The 17,500-nt window shown below is 36.0% G+C and overlaps 1 protein-coding gene across 16 annotated transcripts in view; it reads left to right on the plus strand.

Annotated features, from left to right (window-relative positions):
* The window catches only part of LOC119598975 (sex-lethal homolog), a 76,128-nt gene that overhangs the window by 15,642 nt on the left and 42,986 nt on the right, over nt 1-17,500 (plus strand). For 7 of the 16 annotated variants that reach the window (XR_005231047.1, XR_005231045.1, XR_005231046.1 and 4 more), the window contains exons 2-6: nt 1,915-2,109; nt 6,385-6,563; nt 10,260-10,310; nt 13,705-13,818; nt 14,417-14,592. Coding sequence is in view for 12 of the 16 variants with exons in the window: in XM_037948712.1 (XP_037804640.1) it covers nt 1,942-2,109; nt 6,385-6,563; nt 10,260-10,310; nt 13,705-13,818; nt 14,417-14,592 (688 nt within the window). In the remaining 4 variants the exon portion in view is untranslated. Of the gene's footprint in view, nt 214-1,914; nt 2,110-6,384; nt 6,564-10,259; nt 10,311-13,704; nt 13,819-14,416; nt 14,593-17,500 lie in introns of all 16 variants that reach the window. The other 9 variants (XR_005231048.1, XM_037948713.1, XM_037948714.1 and 6 more) reach the window with 4 other exon arrangements.

Below are 17,500 nucleotides of genomic sequence, written 5' to 3' on the forward strand. Positions count from 1 at the left end.
CCTGCTCCTGCGCCTCCCCTTGGCGGCAATTCGCCCTCGCCTCGCCTCCTGGCCCGGGGATTGAGGCTTTAAAGCGACTCTTCGGCGTTTTTTGCTCTTCCTCTCTTCCCCCCCCCCTGGCTCGCGAGAGAAAGAGGGAGAGGGAGAACGGCCGATAAAGACGGGGAGAGAGGCGAGGAAGTAAGGAGGAGGTGAAAGGTGGCGTTTTATCCGGTAATTTGTGTGTTTTTTCTGGTAATTTAAATCGCTGTGGCGTCGAGTGCGTGAGATTTTGTCGTTTGTGAGGAGCGGCGTCCACGTGGGGCGGAGGTTCCCTTTTTTCACCAATTTCCCTTCGCTCTTGCTTTTCTCTGTTCCTGTAATCGTGTGTGTTTTTTTCTTCTTCCATTTCAGCTATTTCTTGGTCATATTTTGTGTTGGTATTATTTTTTTTTTTTCAAATTTGGTACTGTGTTGTATTGAGGGAAGGGTGTTTATCTGTTATGAATGGTCTTGTTTTTTTATGATTTTTGTGTTTGATTGGTTTGTATTTTAGGATATTGGGGTGAAGTGTGTCGTTCTTAAGGCTTGGTTTTAGGTCCCATAGTTCGTGTTTGCTTCCCACTCGGCTGCTGGAGCTTTGTCGTCGCTGGAGAATTGTTTGTGGTGCAATAAAAGCCTTAGGCTAATTCTCATGGAGACGAAGGTTAGGAGTTCTAAGATTTCCTCTTTGGAATTCATATCCTGACGAGGATCGTTGTCCTTTAATTAGATGTGTAGGAAAGTGGTACACGTCAAAGTAAATCTATCCGATGCATTTACAAGTTTGCCGTTAGCTTGTGTGTGTTGGTGCCATAGGAAAGATTAATGGACGTCCACAGCAGAGATCCGGAGATCGTGAGGCTTGTAGACCTCGGAGGCAACATGACGTCAGTGATGGAACCAGCTTAAGCTCTTGTGTTGAGTGTAGCTTTAGGAGGTCTGTTATCGAAGTCCAGGAGATACAAGGTCAAGTTGAGATGGTGAGGCTTGAGCTTTGGACTGAGGATTCTTTGATTCGTTTAGAGATGGCCAGGGTCGAATAGATCTCTGGACCTTGCAAATGAACAACAACCAGTCACGTGGTGCTACGTCTCGACCAAATGATCAGAACATTCGCTTCATCTTTGAGCTGCGGATGGCAAAAGCCTCGGATGATGCTAGTGAGGTCTTGTGTGTAGATTATTATATAATTACTGCTGTCATTTACAGTCAGATGAGGAACGAAGTCAGGGTACATCTCGCCAGGATATTCATGACTTATGTGTGGTGGCCTTTCCTTGATTGCTGAAGCTGTGGAGGTCATAGCGATTGTTCGACAGTACCGCTGCTGGCTAAATTGTTTATAGTACAAGTTAGCTTCTTTATATGCGATTTCAGAGGAAGGGAAGGACGAGTAGGCTTTTAAAGATGGTCATCTTGAATCTGGTGGCCTTTTGATTTACCTGTGTTTTGTCCAATGCATTTGAACCAAATTTGTCAGGTGAAGAGCACATTGGAGAACATCTCGACTTTATAGGGCTGTAGAGAGGCTAGTGTAGTTGGCATTTTGTGTGTGTGTGTGTTTGTGTGCATTTGTAAAACTTTTACAATTAACAGGAAGAATTTTCTTTCCACTGAAGTCAGTCCTCTTCCCTCTTTCTTTGTTATATCCTTTATCTGTTTTTGGTTATCGGAAAGACCCTTTTTTTCCCCCCCAGTTACAAATCTGTGATTGCTTGCACAAAGAATCCATCCTTTTTCAGTTCAGTATTATTGTTCATTATTTTTTTTCCTTTTTTTTCACCACAAAATGTGTCTTATGGACCACCTGATACTCATCCCCCTTTTTTTTGTTTCTCCCCTCTCTTCCACATCCTCCTCGTCCTCCCCATTCCTCTCTGTTTATCTATACAGGTTAGGCTTGGGAAGAGGAAGTACACAATGAGTTTTGAGTCATCTAGCAGCCCCAGCTCAGCGCTCCCCGATGGGGAAACGCGAACAAACCTTATCATCAACTACCTGCCACAGACTCTCACCGACCAAGAGTTTTACAAGATATTTGTTGTTGTCGGGCCCATCAAAAACTGCCGCATTATGAAGGATTTAAAGGTATAGTGTATTCTGCTTCGGTCGTAGATAGAGCCGGGATCAAGGTTCTATCTATCAGTTTTTCTTTCCTTTGTTTTATTTTATTTTTTATTTTTTTTCTTTAATTGGCCTTGTAGACAAGTAGAATGGAAAGTATGAAGGTAAGTGCATTGTTACCAACACCACCACCACCACTGACACCACCACCACCACCACCACCACCCACTACCACCACCACCACCCACTACCACCACCACCACCACCCACTACCACCACCACCACCACCCACCCCCACCACCACCACCACCCACTGACCACACCACCACCACCACACCCACCACCACCCCACCCCACCCACCACCACACCACTGCCACCACCACCACCCACTGCCACCACCACCACCCACTGCCACCACCACACACCACACCACCCACACCACCACCACCACTACCACACAACCACCACCCACCCACTACCAACCAACCACCACACCACCCACACCATCACCACCCACCCACAACCCACCACCACCACCACCCCACCCACCACCACCACCACCCACTACAACCACCACCACCCACCACCCAACACCACCCTACCCACCACCACCCACTACCACCACCACCACCCCACCACCCCACCACCACCCACCACCACCACCCCACCACCACCACCACCCACTACCACCACCACCACCACCACCCACTACCACCACCAACACCACCAATAATCATTCTCATACTACCTTTTTTTATGTATTTGATTGTGGTAGTCTGTGGTGTTCTCTTCTGTGTAATGGAATTCTATCTTGTGATAAGGAGAGTCAGGCATTAATTGTCATGTTGAAGATATTTCTTTTAATTATCAAATTAGTCATCAGTTGAGGAAAAGGTAAGGATGTTTACTGCTTAAGAACGTAGTTAGTTTGTTCTGGACTTACAGGCATGTATATCATCTAAGTGTGTTGATGGTAAGTTCATGTCAGTCAAAAGTTGTTTGTTTCCCCCCTCCCTCCTGATTTATTTATTGATTTTTTTTGAAGCCTTAGTTTCCTACTTTGGAGCATATACAATCTTCCCATGGAATACCTTGCCACAGGTGTTGATTCCACTTATGTATCAGAAAGTGATTTGCTGTGATAAGTACGGGAATAAAATTTGTTTATTGAAACTGAACACTTCCATGCCCTCCCCCACACATTCATGCACATGCAGTCACGGACATGTTTTCATACACATGCACATTCACTCATACATACCATAAACTTGAACACATTCATGTGCTCATACTTGCATAAACATATGTACTTACACACACACACACACACACACACGCACACGCACACGCACACGCACACGCACACGCACACACACGCACACACACATACATACAAAGACATTCTTCCTGGTGTACAGCAACTGAAATATGTTACACGTTAATTAGAATAATGGTTATTGAATTGTGGTTCTTTGAAGATTGTATATGTTTATGTACTTTTTGCTACTTTATTTTAAGTCATATGATACTTTTCAGCACATTTATACACTTACTACTATACAGTTCAACAAAAAAACTGAATACATAAGTGGCAATTCACTCATACTCTTACAAAATTCACATGTTCACTGCTGTTGATATCTTTATACATGCATGATCACATGCAAATAAAAGCAAAAATGAGCTCTCATCCAGAAGCACATGGTTACTAACATGCACGTGCATGTGGTCATACACGCGTGCACACACACACACACACACACACACACACACACACACACACACACACACACACACACCACTCTCTCTCTCTCTCTCTCTCTCTCTCTCTCTCTCTCTCTCTCTCTCTCTCTCTCTCTCTCTCTCTCTCTCTCTCTCTCTCTCATGCACACACACACACACACACACACACACACACACACACACACACACAACACACACACACACACACACACACACACACACACACACACACAATCTCATGCACACACGCAATCTCATGCACACACACAATCTCATGCACACACACAATCTCATGCACACACACAATCTCATGCACACACTCAAAATCTCATGCACACACACAAAATCTCATGCACACATACACACACACACACACACACACAAGCTCATGCGCACGCACACACACACACACACACAAGCTCATGCGCACACACACACACACACACACACACACACACACACACACACACACACACACAAGCTCATGTGCGCACACACACACATGTATATATATATGTATATATATATATACATATATACATATATACATATATACATATATATATACACACATATACACACATACACATATACACACATATACACACACATATACACACACATATACACACACATATACACACACATATACACACACATATATATACACACACATATATACACACACATACACACACACACACACAACAACACACACACACACACACACACACACACACACACACACACACACACACACACACACACACACACACACACAGCTATGTATGCACACACACATATATATACAGCTATACACATATAATATATATAACATATATAACATATATAATATATATGTATATATATATATACATGCATGCATACATTCATACATATATATACACACATACACATGTACATACACATACACAAATGTACAAATGCACGAACATGTACAACACCATACACACATTCATGTGCACATACACACACATGTAGGCACTGACATGTATATGTATACATACACTTACATGTACACACACCTTACACATGTACACATTCATGCACACATATACAAACAGACTGTATGCAAAAATGTTTTGGTTTTGTTGTGTTAACATGAAGCATGAGGATAGTCTCCTTGTGTGTTTTCTTTTGTTATTGATTACTTATTTTATAGCATTTATTTATACATGTAAACATATAAATAATGTATGTATGAATTGTGTGATTTTCTCTCTCTCTCTCTCTCTCTCTCTCTCTCTCTCTCTCTCTCTCTCTCTCTCTCTCTCTCTCTCTCCTTCCTTTCTTTATGCTCTCTATGTACACATGTATATGTATATATACATATGTATGTATATTCATGTGTATGTGTATATATATATGTATGTATATACATATAAATGTATGTGTATGTATACATATATGTATATATATTGAATACATATGTATATGTATGTGAGTATATACATATATGTATGTTTATATGCACTTATGTATTTGTGTATATACACATGTATATGTATTTGTGTATATACATTATGTATTCGTGTATATACACATGTGTATATGTATTTGTACAATGTATGTATATTATTGATATACACATGTATGTATGTATATATGTATACACTGTATGTTATATATGTATGTATACACATGTATGTTATATATATGTATACACATGTATGTATATATATGTATACACATGTATGTATATATATGTATACACATGTATGTATATATATGTATACACATGTATGTATATATATGTATACACATGTATGTATATATATGTATACACATGTATGTATATATATGATACATTAGTATTATGTACACATGTATGTATATATATGTATACACTGTATGTATATATATGTATACACATGTAGTATATAATATACACTGTATGTATATATTATGTATACACATGTATGTATATATATGTATACACATGTATGTATATATTATGTATGTATACCTATATATATATGTGTATATGTATGCCTATATATAATATATATATATATATATATATATATATATATGTAAATGTGTATATGCATAAATATGTATATGTATTTATATTATGTATATATTGTGCATATATTTTCTCTCTCTCTCTCTCTCTCTCTCTCTCTCTCTCTCTCTGTCAATTTTTCTCTTAGATTCCAAATAATTTTGCTCTGTCTTGATCAGTGATTTTTGAATGGGAATTGCTCATGTCTATTGCATTGAATGGCAATTTACTATCCATATATTATCATACATTCCTGTTGTGCAAGAGTATAGTAATGCAAGTACATACATTCATACATACTTGTTTGTATTTAACATGTATGCTCATTGCCATTTTGTTTGTTTTTTAGTATTAACTTTTTTTTTTTTTTTTCTCCCATGCTTTAATTCACTTTTTTTAACACCCTATTTATTGATTTAGTTGATATGTTTTGAATGTTTACTATTTTTTCCAATTTTTATTTTTAGTTTGTAAGACTTGACCACTATAAACATTTATTTTTACCTCCCCTTACACTTGACTATCCCAGCAGACTGGCTACTCCTTCGGGTTCGGCTTTGTGGAGTACCAGAAGCCTGAGGACGCTGCCAAGGCCATCCTGCAGTTGAACAACCTCCCTGTGCAGCACAAACGCATCAAGGTCTCCTACGCCCGGCCCCCCGGCGAGGACATCAAGGAAACCAACCTCTACATTCAGAATATTCCCAGGTTAGTGCCACGGGATCTTCTATCTGTTTACTTTTTGATAAATGTTTACTTGGTAAAAAGGAAGAGAAAAAAAAAAGGGAAAAAATTATTTACATCTGTTTATTTCGATTAGTTTTTCTGTATGTTTTATTTGAATATTTTGTGTATGTAACTGTTAGTAATTTTAACATACATACCAATATACACTTTGTATATACTCATAAGAATGTGTGTGCTTGTCTGTATGTCTCTACATCTATAATACATGATGAATGATAAACATTATATACATATTTATTATATCTTATGTGTATATTTATGTATATATATGTATATGTATATGTATATATGTAATATATATATGTATATCGTATCTATTTATTTATATATTTATAACATCTTCATATATTTATATTTATATATAGAATTTGCATATAATTTATATACACACTACTGTGTGCATATATACAACAATATATATATATATATATATAATATATATATATATATATATATATATATATATACATACATACATTATATATATTTACATACATTATATATATTTACATACATTATATATACATATACATACATATACACACATATACATACATATACACACATACATATACACACATATTTATACATACACACACACATATATATATATATGTATATATATGTATATATATGTATATATATAATGTATGTATATATATGTATATATATATGTATATATGTATATATATATGTATATATATATGTATATATATATGTATATATATATGTATATATATATGTATATATATATGTATATATATATGTATATATATATATGTATATATATATATTCACACTTATATCCATAGATTTATGGATATGTAAGTGTAGATATATAGATACAGATATAAACAAATAAATTATATATATACTTAGATGAATTATGTACATACAGATGTAAAAGGGAATATAAAAATGTATATTCAATTTTGTATATACATGTGTAGATATGCATACATATATGTAAATATATGTATATGTATGTATACATATATGTATATATTATATATAATTGTGTATATATATGATATAAGTATATATAATTTTTGTGTATATAATATGTATATATGTATATATATATTTTTTGTATTTGAATATGTATTTATATTTATATACTGTGTACATGTCTGTATGTATATATACATATAATATATATATGTATATATGTATATGTTTAATTATATACATAGATTGACATGTATGTATTTGTATTGTATGTATTATGTGCATACAAGTGTTGTATGATATGTATATGTGCATGTAAATGTATGTATATGTATATATATAGTACATGGATATGTAATATATATGTGTGTGTGTGTGTGTGTGTGCATGTGCATGTGTGCGCACATTTTTATATATTATGTATATAAGTATGTATAAATATGTATGCATATATATATATATATATATATAAATAAGTCTATATATGTATGTATATGTATAGAAAGCACATATATATATACATACATGCATATATGAATATATACAAATATTTATACATATATATGTAGCATATATATATTCATATATGTATATGTATGCTTTTTATATATATGCATACATGTGTACACATGCATACATGTATATGTATATGTACACATGCATACATGTATATGTATATGTACACATGCATACATGTATATGTATATGTACACATGCATACATGTATATGTATATGTACACATGCATACATGTATATGTATATGTACACATGCATACATGTATATGTATATGTACACATGCATACATGTATATGTATATGTACACATGCATACATGTATATGTATATGTACACATGCATACATGTATATGTATATGTACACATGCATACATGTATATGTATATGTACACATGCATACATGATAATGTATATGTACACATGCATACATGTATATGTTATACACTGCATACATGATATGTATGACACATGCATACATGTATATGTATATGTACACATGCATACAGGTATATGTAGTATAATGTAGTATATGATGTGTACACATGCATACAGGCATATGTATATGTATATGTACACATGCATACAGGTATATGTATATGTATATGTACACATGCATACAGGTATATGTATATGTATATGTACACATGCATACAGGTATATGTATGTGTATACATGCATACAGGTATATGGATATGTATACATGCATACAGGTATGTGTATATATGTATGTATATATGAATATATTGTGTATGTAGTTGAATATATTGTGTATGTAGTTGTATATATTATGTGTAATGTATGTGTGTGTGCATAATGTGTATGTTTATGTATATGTATACATATGCATATGTATTCTTGTATGTAATGTATGTGTGTGTGCATAATGTGTATGTTTATGTATATGTATACATATGCATATGTATTCTTGCATACACATATATATATATTCATATGTATATCTTAAATATATATATACATAAACATATGTATATGCATATATATTTGTCTACTTGTATGTGTGTGTATATATATGCATGTACAAGTATCTTTATGTATGTGTATAAATGCTTAGTGTATATGTATATTTATGTATAGATATATGTAAATATATATTTGTACACATAGGTGTATATTCATATATATTTGTACACATAGGTGTATATTCATATATATTTGTACACATAGGTGTATATTCATATATATGTGTATATACTTCATATATTCTTATATGTATACATATATTTATATATATATTTATGCCATTATATTTATATATTCATGTATTTATATGTATATATACATACATATATATGTGTAAATACATAGTTATGTGTATATATAAATATATACATATACATATACATATATATATATAATATATATATATATATATAAATAATATACACACGTATATTATATGTTTGTATTGTTAATCTACATTCCTATATATTTTTATAGTACCATATGCACAATTTTTGTTGTACACATAGTTCTGAATTGTATGTTGCTTGTTGTGAAGATCGTGATAAGTGTTATTTTTCATTCCCCAATATGGTGAAGGTTAGTAATGTGTTACATGTGTTTATATGTCATGTATATCTTTACTATTATCATAACAGATCCATATTTAATATTAGCAATGTTTTTTCTACGTTATTGTTTTTCTTTGCAAGCCATATTACTGTATTTATTATTATTATTATTATTATTATTATTATTATATTTTTTTATTTTTATTTATTTATATAATTTTTTTGTTCCTTTTGGTTAAGAAATATTTATAATGATGAATATCCACATATATGTATAAAAGATGATAGATCCAAGTTTTACCTTCATCACTCATGCTTACATTGATGATGTTCATAGTATTTGTGTATTTATGATGAAAAAGAAGCTGAAACAAAAAACAAAAAAAAACAAAACCAAACAAAAAAAGTGATACAAAGTGATGATAAAGGCTCTGATGAAGCAGTTGAATGGATGAAAATTACGTATGAGAGAGAGAGAGAGAGAGAGAGAGAGAGAGAGAGAGAGAGAGACAAACAAGGAGGAGGAAGGGAAAGAGAGAAGGGAAGCAAGGAAGGAGAGCATACAGATGGGGAGTGTGTGAGTGAGTCATGTACAAGGGTTAGGTTGTTATTCTTTGCTCCTTTCTATTTCCTTTTGCCACCATTAGTTCTGCTTTACAGAAAGGAAACAGACTCCAAGGAAACAAACCTTTACATTGCGAATGTTCCAAGGTTAGTTTTATTTTGATTCTTTTGTGCATAGTGGATAATTTTATTTTCATGTAAATTAAATTTTCTGTTCTCTTTTTCTTTTTTTTTTTCCTTTTTTTTAAATTTTATTTCTTTCAATAATTTATTGATTAAAGATATATATTTTTTGATGCTCATTACTTTTTTGTTAAAGTGGTATTCATTCTTAATCCCTACATTATTATTTTTTTTTGTTCTTTTCCTCCTCTTTTTTTCTCAAATTGGACAGTTGGAATTCTGGAGAAAAAAAAAAAAAAAAAAAAAAAAAGCTATGAACATGTGTATAATTCTCTCTATACTTAAGACCTTAAAATTTTCAAAAAGGAATCTGGCCTGAGTCGTAATAGACAAACAAGCTGGACTAATGTGTGTGTGTGTGTGTTTGTCAGTGCGAGTGCATGTTCAATGAAGTCGAAGGTGTTGACAAATGAATATCAGTTTAGGGAAGTTGGCATTTTGTTTTATTTATTTGGCAAAAGTAAAGAACACTCAAAGTATCACAATGTATTATTTTTATTGTCATCATAACCATTACTATTGTCATTTATTTATTTGTTATTTATTTATTTATTCATTCATTTACTTATTTTGATTTTTTTTTTTTGTAAAGGTATATATTTATCGATAGAAAGAGAAGACACGTCATTGTATGTATGTTTGTGTACGTGTGTTCCCAGTTGACTGTGAAGTGTAGAAAGGGAATGGAAGAGGAGACAGCATATGAGGCAGGCTAAAGGGAAGAGAGACTTCAAAATGGAAATGTAATAGTAGACTGCGCTTTGTTCTTTGTATGACGTCCACGACTCCGGTTTGTACTTTGTCTTGCTTTGCTCCAAGGCCTTTTTCTTTCCAAATTTTCCTTGGTCTATAGCTTTACCGTTTATTACCTTTAGGGAATGGGCATGCACATGCACCCACAAAACAAACACACACACACACATACACACCACACATACATACACACCACACATACATACACACCACACACACACACATACACACCACCACACACACACCACACACCACAACACACACACAACACACACACCAAAACAACACACAACACACACACCACACACACACACACACACACACACCACACACACACACACACACCACACACCACAAAACACACCACACCACCCAACACAACACCACCACACACCCACCCAAACCCCCACACACACAACACACACACCCACACCACACACAACACACCACACCACACACACACAACCCACACACCCACACACACACACCACCCACACCACACCACACACACACACACCACACCACACACACACCACACCACACCACACACACACCCACACACACACCCACACACACACACACACCACACACACACCACCACCACACACACCCACACCACACCACACACACACACACACCCACACCCCCACACCACACCACACACCACACCACACACACCAACCACCACACCACACACCACCACACACACCCCCACACCACCACCACACCCACACCACCACACCACACACACCACACCACACACACACACACACACACAACACCACACACACACCACTCACACACACCACACACACACACACACACACCACACACACACACCACACACACACCACACACACACACCACACACACACACACACACACACTGCATATACACACACTGCATATACACACACTGCATATACACACACACTGCATACACACACTGCATACACACACACACACACATGCAAACAAACCACACACACACACACACACACCATACACACACACCATACATACACACACACCATACACACACACACACCATACATGCACACACCATACATACACACACACACCATACATACACACACCATACATACACACACCATACATACACACACACACCATACATACACACACACCATACATACACACACACACACACAAAATGCTCTTGCTAATTCTCTTTTCTCTAATTTTTCTTTTATTCTTTCTCCTTTATTTTCTCGTTAATTCTTTCTCTCTTCTCATTCTTTCTCATCTCTTCCTCATTCTTCTCTCTCTCTCTCCATTCTTTCTCTCATTCTCCATTCTCTCTCTCATTCTCTCTCCATTCTTTCTCATCTCTCTTCTTCTTCTCTCCATTCTCTCTCTTCATCTTCTCTCCTCTCTTCCACCTGTCCATTCTCTCTCTCTCTCTCTCTCTCTCTCTCTCTCTCTCTCTCTCTCTCTCTGTCTCTCTCTCTCTCTCTCTGTGCCATTCTCTCTCTCTCTCTCTCTCCCATTCTCTCTCTCTCTCTCTCTGCCATTCTCTCTCTCTCTCTCTCTCTCTCTCTCTCTCTCTCTCTCTCTCTCTCTCTCTCTCTCTCTCTGTGCCATTTTCTCTTTCTCTCTCTCTGTGCCATTATCTCTTTCTCTGTGCCATTCTCTCTCTGTGCCATTCTCTCTCTCTCTCTCTCTCTCTCTGCCATTCTCTCTCTCTCTCTCTCTCTCTCTGTCTGTCTGTCTGTCTGCCCTTCTCCCTCTGTCTGCCCTTCTCCCTCTGTCTGTCTGTCTGCCCTTCTCCCTCTGTCTGTCTGTCTGCCATTCTCCCCCTCTCCCTGTCTGCCATACTCTCCCTCCCTCCCTCCCTTCCTCGCTCTCCTCCTTCCTCCCTCCCTCTCTCCCTCTGCTCTTTCCTCCCACCTTCCCTCCCTCCCTCCCTCTGCTCCTTCCCTCCCTCCCTCTTCCTCACTTCCCCTGCCTCCCCTCACTATGACCTTCGGTTTAGGCATTTGGAGTCATTACTCCTTCGAAGCAGGAACAAGGTGATAAACTTTACTTAGTTTGAACAACAGGCTTGGCTTTTACCCTTGAATATATTGAGTAAAGGAAGGGAGGGCTTAAAGAATTAGGTAGACAGATGATGGTGGTGATAATTGTGTGATTGAGGTTGGCCATACTGTAGCTAGAGGTTCAAAAGAGCAAAGGGGATGTAAATGGTGCAGTTGCTTTTTCAGCTTTGACCTAACCAGCTGTGATTAATAGATGATCATGAAAGGGACAATGATTTTAAAAGTTGTATTGTATATTTATTTTGATTCCCCCCCCCCCCTTTTTTTTTTCTTTAGAGTAGTAATATGGCTTGTAAAAATATATATAAATATTGTGCATGGACTTTTTTACGGTCTGTTTCTGCTTTTTCATTTTTCATTAAGTTCAACATGAATACATACAAATGAACAGGACAGGAGCAAGCAAGAGAGAGAATGTGAGCGTTTGTGTATGGGTCCATCTTTGTGCATCTGTGTATGTGTGTGTACGTCTTTGTTTGTTTGTCATTTAACTCTCCCATTGTTAGTGAGACGAGAATTAACTTGTCTCTCTCGCTTCTTTGCAGATCATACACATTAGACCAGTTAGAGGAACTGTTCTCTTCATATGGCCAGATTGTCCAGAAGAATTTGCTGAAGGACAAGGTTACAGGACTTCCACGTGGCGTTGGATTTGTGAGGTAACGTTGCTTTCTGCTAAAGCTGCCTTGGCTTGCTTGTTTCCCCACCCTTTTTTGTTCCTTTAATTTCCTGCCCTCGTGACTCCTACCTAAGAGGGAGTTTGTGTTGAGTGTGCAGGGCAGTTTGTGTCTGCGGAAGAGGAGGAAGAAGCTATCAAGAACAGCATCTGCTTTGAAGAGCGCAGACGTGGGAGGAGCCATCTTCGTGTGCACTCTGTGAATGGTTGACCACTTGTGCTTAACCTTTTTGTTGCAGGCCAACTGTGTAACCCAGATTTAGTTTTAAGTAGCATGGTTTTTGTTGTTGGGCAAATTGTTCTATTGTCATTATAAGTGTGTTTGGAACTGGCCAAATGTTTTTACTTCATTTATTCTTGGATGGGAGGGGGACAGTAAAGTCATTAAGTATCAAGACTACTGCTTTGTTTTATTTTTTGGCTTTTTAATTAGTGTACAATGTTTGTGAAATTTTTTTCTATCTCTTTTTAAGTTTTTATTAGCCAGGCAGTGTTTGTACCCTCATAAGCAGTAGAAAGGAATGGAGAAGACAACATCGAAACGTCATTAACGCACTTTCTCGAAAATGTCCCGACCCCAGGTTTGATAAGAAGTCTCAGGCAGAAGCGGCGATTGTGGGCATGAATGGCGTTGTTCCTGAGGGCGGGACTGAGCCCCTAGTGGTTAAGGTAGCAGAGGAGCACGGCAAAATGAAGGCTGCCTACTACGCTGGTTACCATGCTGGCCTCAGCACCACGAGAGGTGGCGGCGGTGTCGGTAAGTAGCAAGCCGTAGTTTGTATTTGCTCCTTTCTGTAGGATTCTATTCTAGTGTAAATTCCTTTCCCTTGTGTTTTGGGGTTGGTGTTGGTGTGGTCGGTGGGCTTGGGGCGGCGCTCTCACTTGGCTTTCAGGTCAACGGACGGAGACAAGGAATCAAGAGGAGGAAATGGCCTCTAGACTTTTGTAGAATTACACTTGCTGTTGTTTGCATTCACGTGCATTTAACACACATCTATACGCACATACTCTTATCCACTCTTTTCTCTCTCTCTCTCTCTCTCTCTCTCTCTCTCTCTCTCTCTCTCTCTCTCTCTCTCTCTCTCTCTCTCTCTTCCTTCTCCCTCCCTCCCTCCCTCTTCCTCTTCCTCCTCCCTCCCTCTTCCTCTTCCTCCTCCCTCCTCTCCCTCTCCCTCTCCCTCTCCCTCTCCCTCTCCCTCTCCCTCCCTCTCTCCCTCTCCCTCCCTCTCTCCCTACACACACACACACTATATATATATATATATATATATATATATATATATATATATATATATATATAAATAATAGATCTATGTATGTATATAAATAAATTATATAAATTCATATATGTATGGTATGGACATGTGTGTTTATGTACATGTATTTTCCCCTCCCATTTCTCATCCTTTCTCTTCCCTTCTATTTTTTCTCATTTCATTTTTCTCCTCTCTTTCCTCTCTCCTCACCTCTTCCTCTTCCCTCCTATCCCCTCCTCTCTATTCCTCCTTTTAGTCACCTCTTTCCCTGTTTGCAAACTTCAGATCTTTCCTTCTCTCCTTACTTAGCATCCATGTGTATGACATGGTGTCTATTGATAAAAGCAGGACAACCTATTGATAGAGACTATAGGAATCATTTATTTGTTATTTGTGACAGCAACACCTTTTTTTTATTATATATGTGAAAGGCATAAATAATATGGAGAGAGAAATAAGGATTCTGACAGGATTAAAGTTAGAGAAATAAAAATGGTTTCATATTAAATTAGTGAACAGGTGGCAAAAGTTACCATAGAAATACAGGTATACATGTATTGGGATTTTTTTAAAAGATGGCAGCAAGTAATCGGCTTTTGGATGGCATTTCGTGCTATTTTCATGAGACCGTTTATTGAAGCGACTTTACACAAAGCCTCGTCCATCGGATAGTTATTTGATGTTTATAGATGTCTTTTGTAGTTTCGAAAAATTCTACATTTTATTGTGTATTTGTTTTTTGTTGAGCAACCTCCCTCACTAAAGCACTTTCTGTTTTATCAGTCTTGTATAGTCTTGCACCGGGAATTTCTGTGCTTTTGTTTTAAATGGAACTTACAAGAAATAGCATTCAGAGCTGTGAATGCTTTCTATGGCACCTTGAAAATATATCCTGTGGTAATGATGTTGCATTGAGGGGCATTCATAGAATTGAGCTGGATAATTGTAATGCTGATTGGCATTGCAATGCATGTTGAGATGCTTGCAGACAACACATGGAATACATTCTCTTCATTTTTCATCTCTCCTCCATCCTTCCTTTTCATTCATTCATTCATTTTTCTGTCTTGTTTCTATTCCTTGCTTTTACCTCCTTGCCTACCTCCTTATGGAGTGTGTGTGACAGTGCCAAATGTTCAGTAGCAGGCATTGATTTTGTTCTAAGTATAAGTATATTTTGGGTGTTCTCAAAAACAGGAAGATCCTAGATGTAGCTTGTAGAACTTGGATTTTATGTATGATTGTGTGATAATGTTCTAAGTGCACTTTACAGATATCCTGATGGATCAGATATGCCTGTGTATATGTGTAAGATGTATATGAGTTCTCTGTACTATATGTGTGAAGGATTGTGTATGTACTTTCTTGCATGTGAACATTGATGAGTATGCACATGTTTGGCAGGTGTTTTGATTTTGTGTGTGAGTGAGTGTGTGTGTGAGAGAGTGTGAGAGTGCACCTTTGTAATTATCCGCTATTGTGTAGGGGCACAGATAAACATTGGTGATGGTTAGTGACCTGGAAGAATGCCGGTGGTTGTGACTGTAGTCTCAGTGGGCTCGCTCATTCCCACTTCTCCCTTTCCTCGCCTCTTCTCTTCTTGTAGACTCTTAGTTTAGCATTTCTATTAACTGGGGATATATTTGGATTCTGAGGAGGAGGTTCATTGAGCGAGTTGTGGGCAGAATTGAAGAACTATGTAGTATTATGTATTTATTGTCCCTACTGATTATCATAATTTTTTATTTATTTTATTTATTTATTTATTTATTTATTTATTTATTTTTACTTATTTGAATGTATTTATTCCCTTAGATTTTGTTTGTAAAATAGGTTTACTAATTATTTATTTATTTTTTCACTCCTGAATTGTTAAGTTATAATATTATTATTATTATTATTATTATTATTATTATTATTATTATTATTACTGTTACTATTATTACTCTTATTGTTATTGTTATTGTTAGTTATTATTGTTAATTTTACTTCTGCTACTATTACTATTACTATTACCATTACTACAATTATTATTATTATTATTATTGTTATTGTTGTAATTATGATTTTTAACAGTTTAGAGAAGCAGGGAAAGGTAAAGTATTTTAAATTTGTTTTTATTTAATTTGTTTTCATTAATGTTTAATTATTTTTTTATGCAGTATTACTGGTAAGTTTTATTATTTTATTTTCATTTATTTATTTATTTATTTATTTTATTATTTTTTCTTATTTTTTGTTGACTGGGTATATTTGGAAGAAATAGTTACCACAAGCTTCCCTCAGTATTATTATTATTATTATTATTATTTTTAATCTAGGGGTAGACTGGGTGTGGATTAAAATTTGAAAATAGATTTTGTTATGAAGAGAGACCTTTCATATTGTGGTTCATAGGGATTGAAAATG

The sequence above is a fragment of the Penaeus monodon genome, chromosome 42, assembly GCF_015228065.2.
Source record: "Penaeus monodon isolate SGIC_2016 chromosome 42, NSTDA_Pmon_1, whole genome shotgun sequence".
Taxonomy (NCBI): Eukaryota; Metazoa; Arthropoda; class Malacostraca; order Decapoda; family Penaeidae; genus Penaeus; species Penaeus monodon.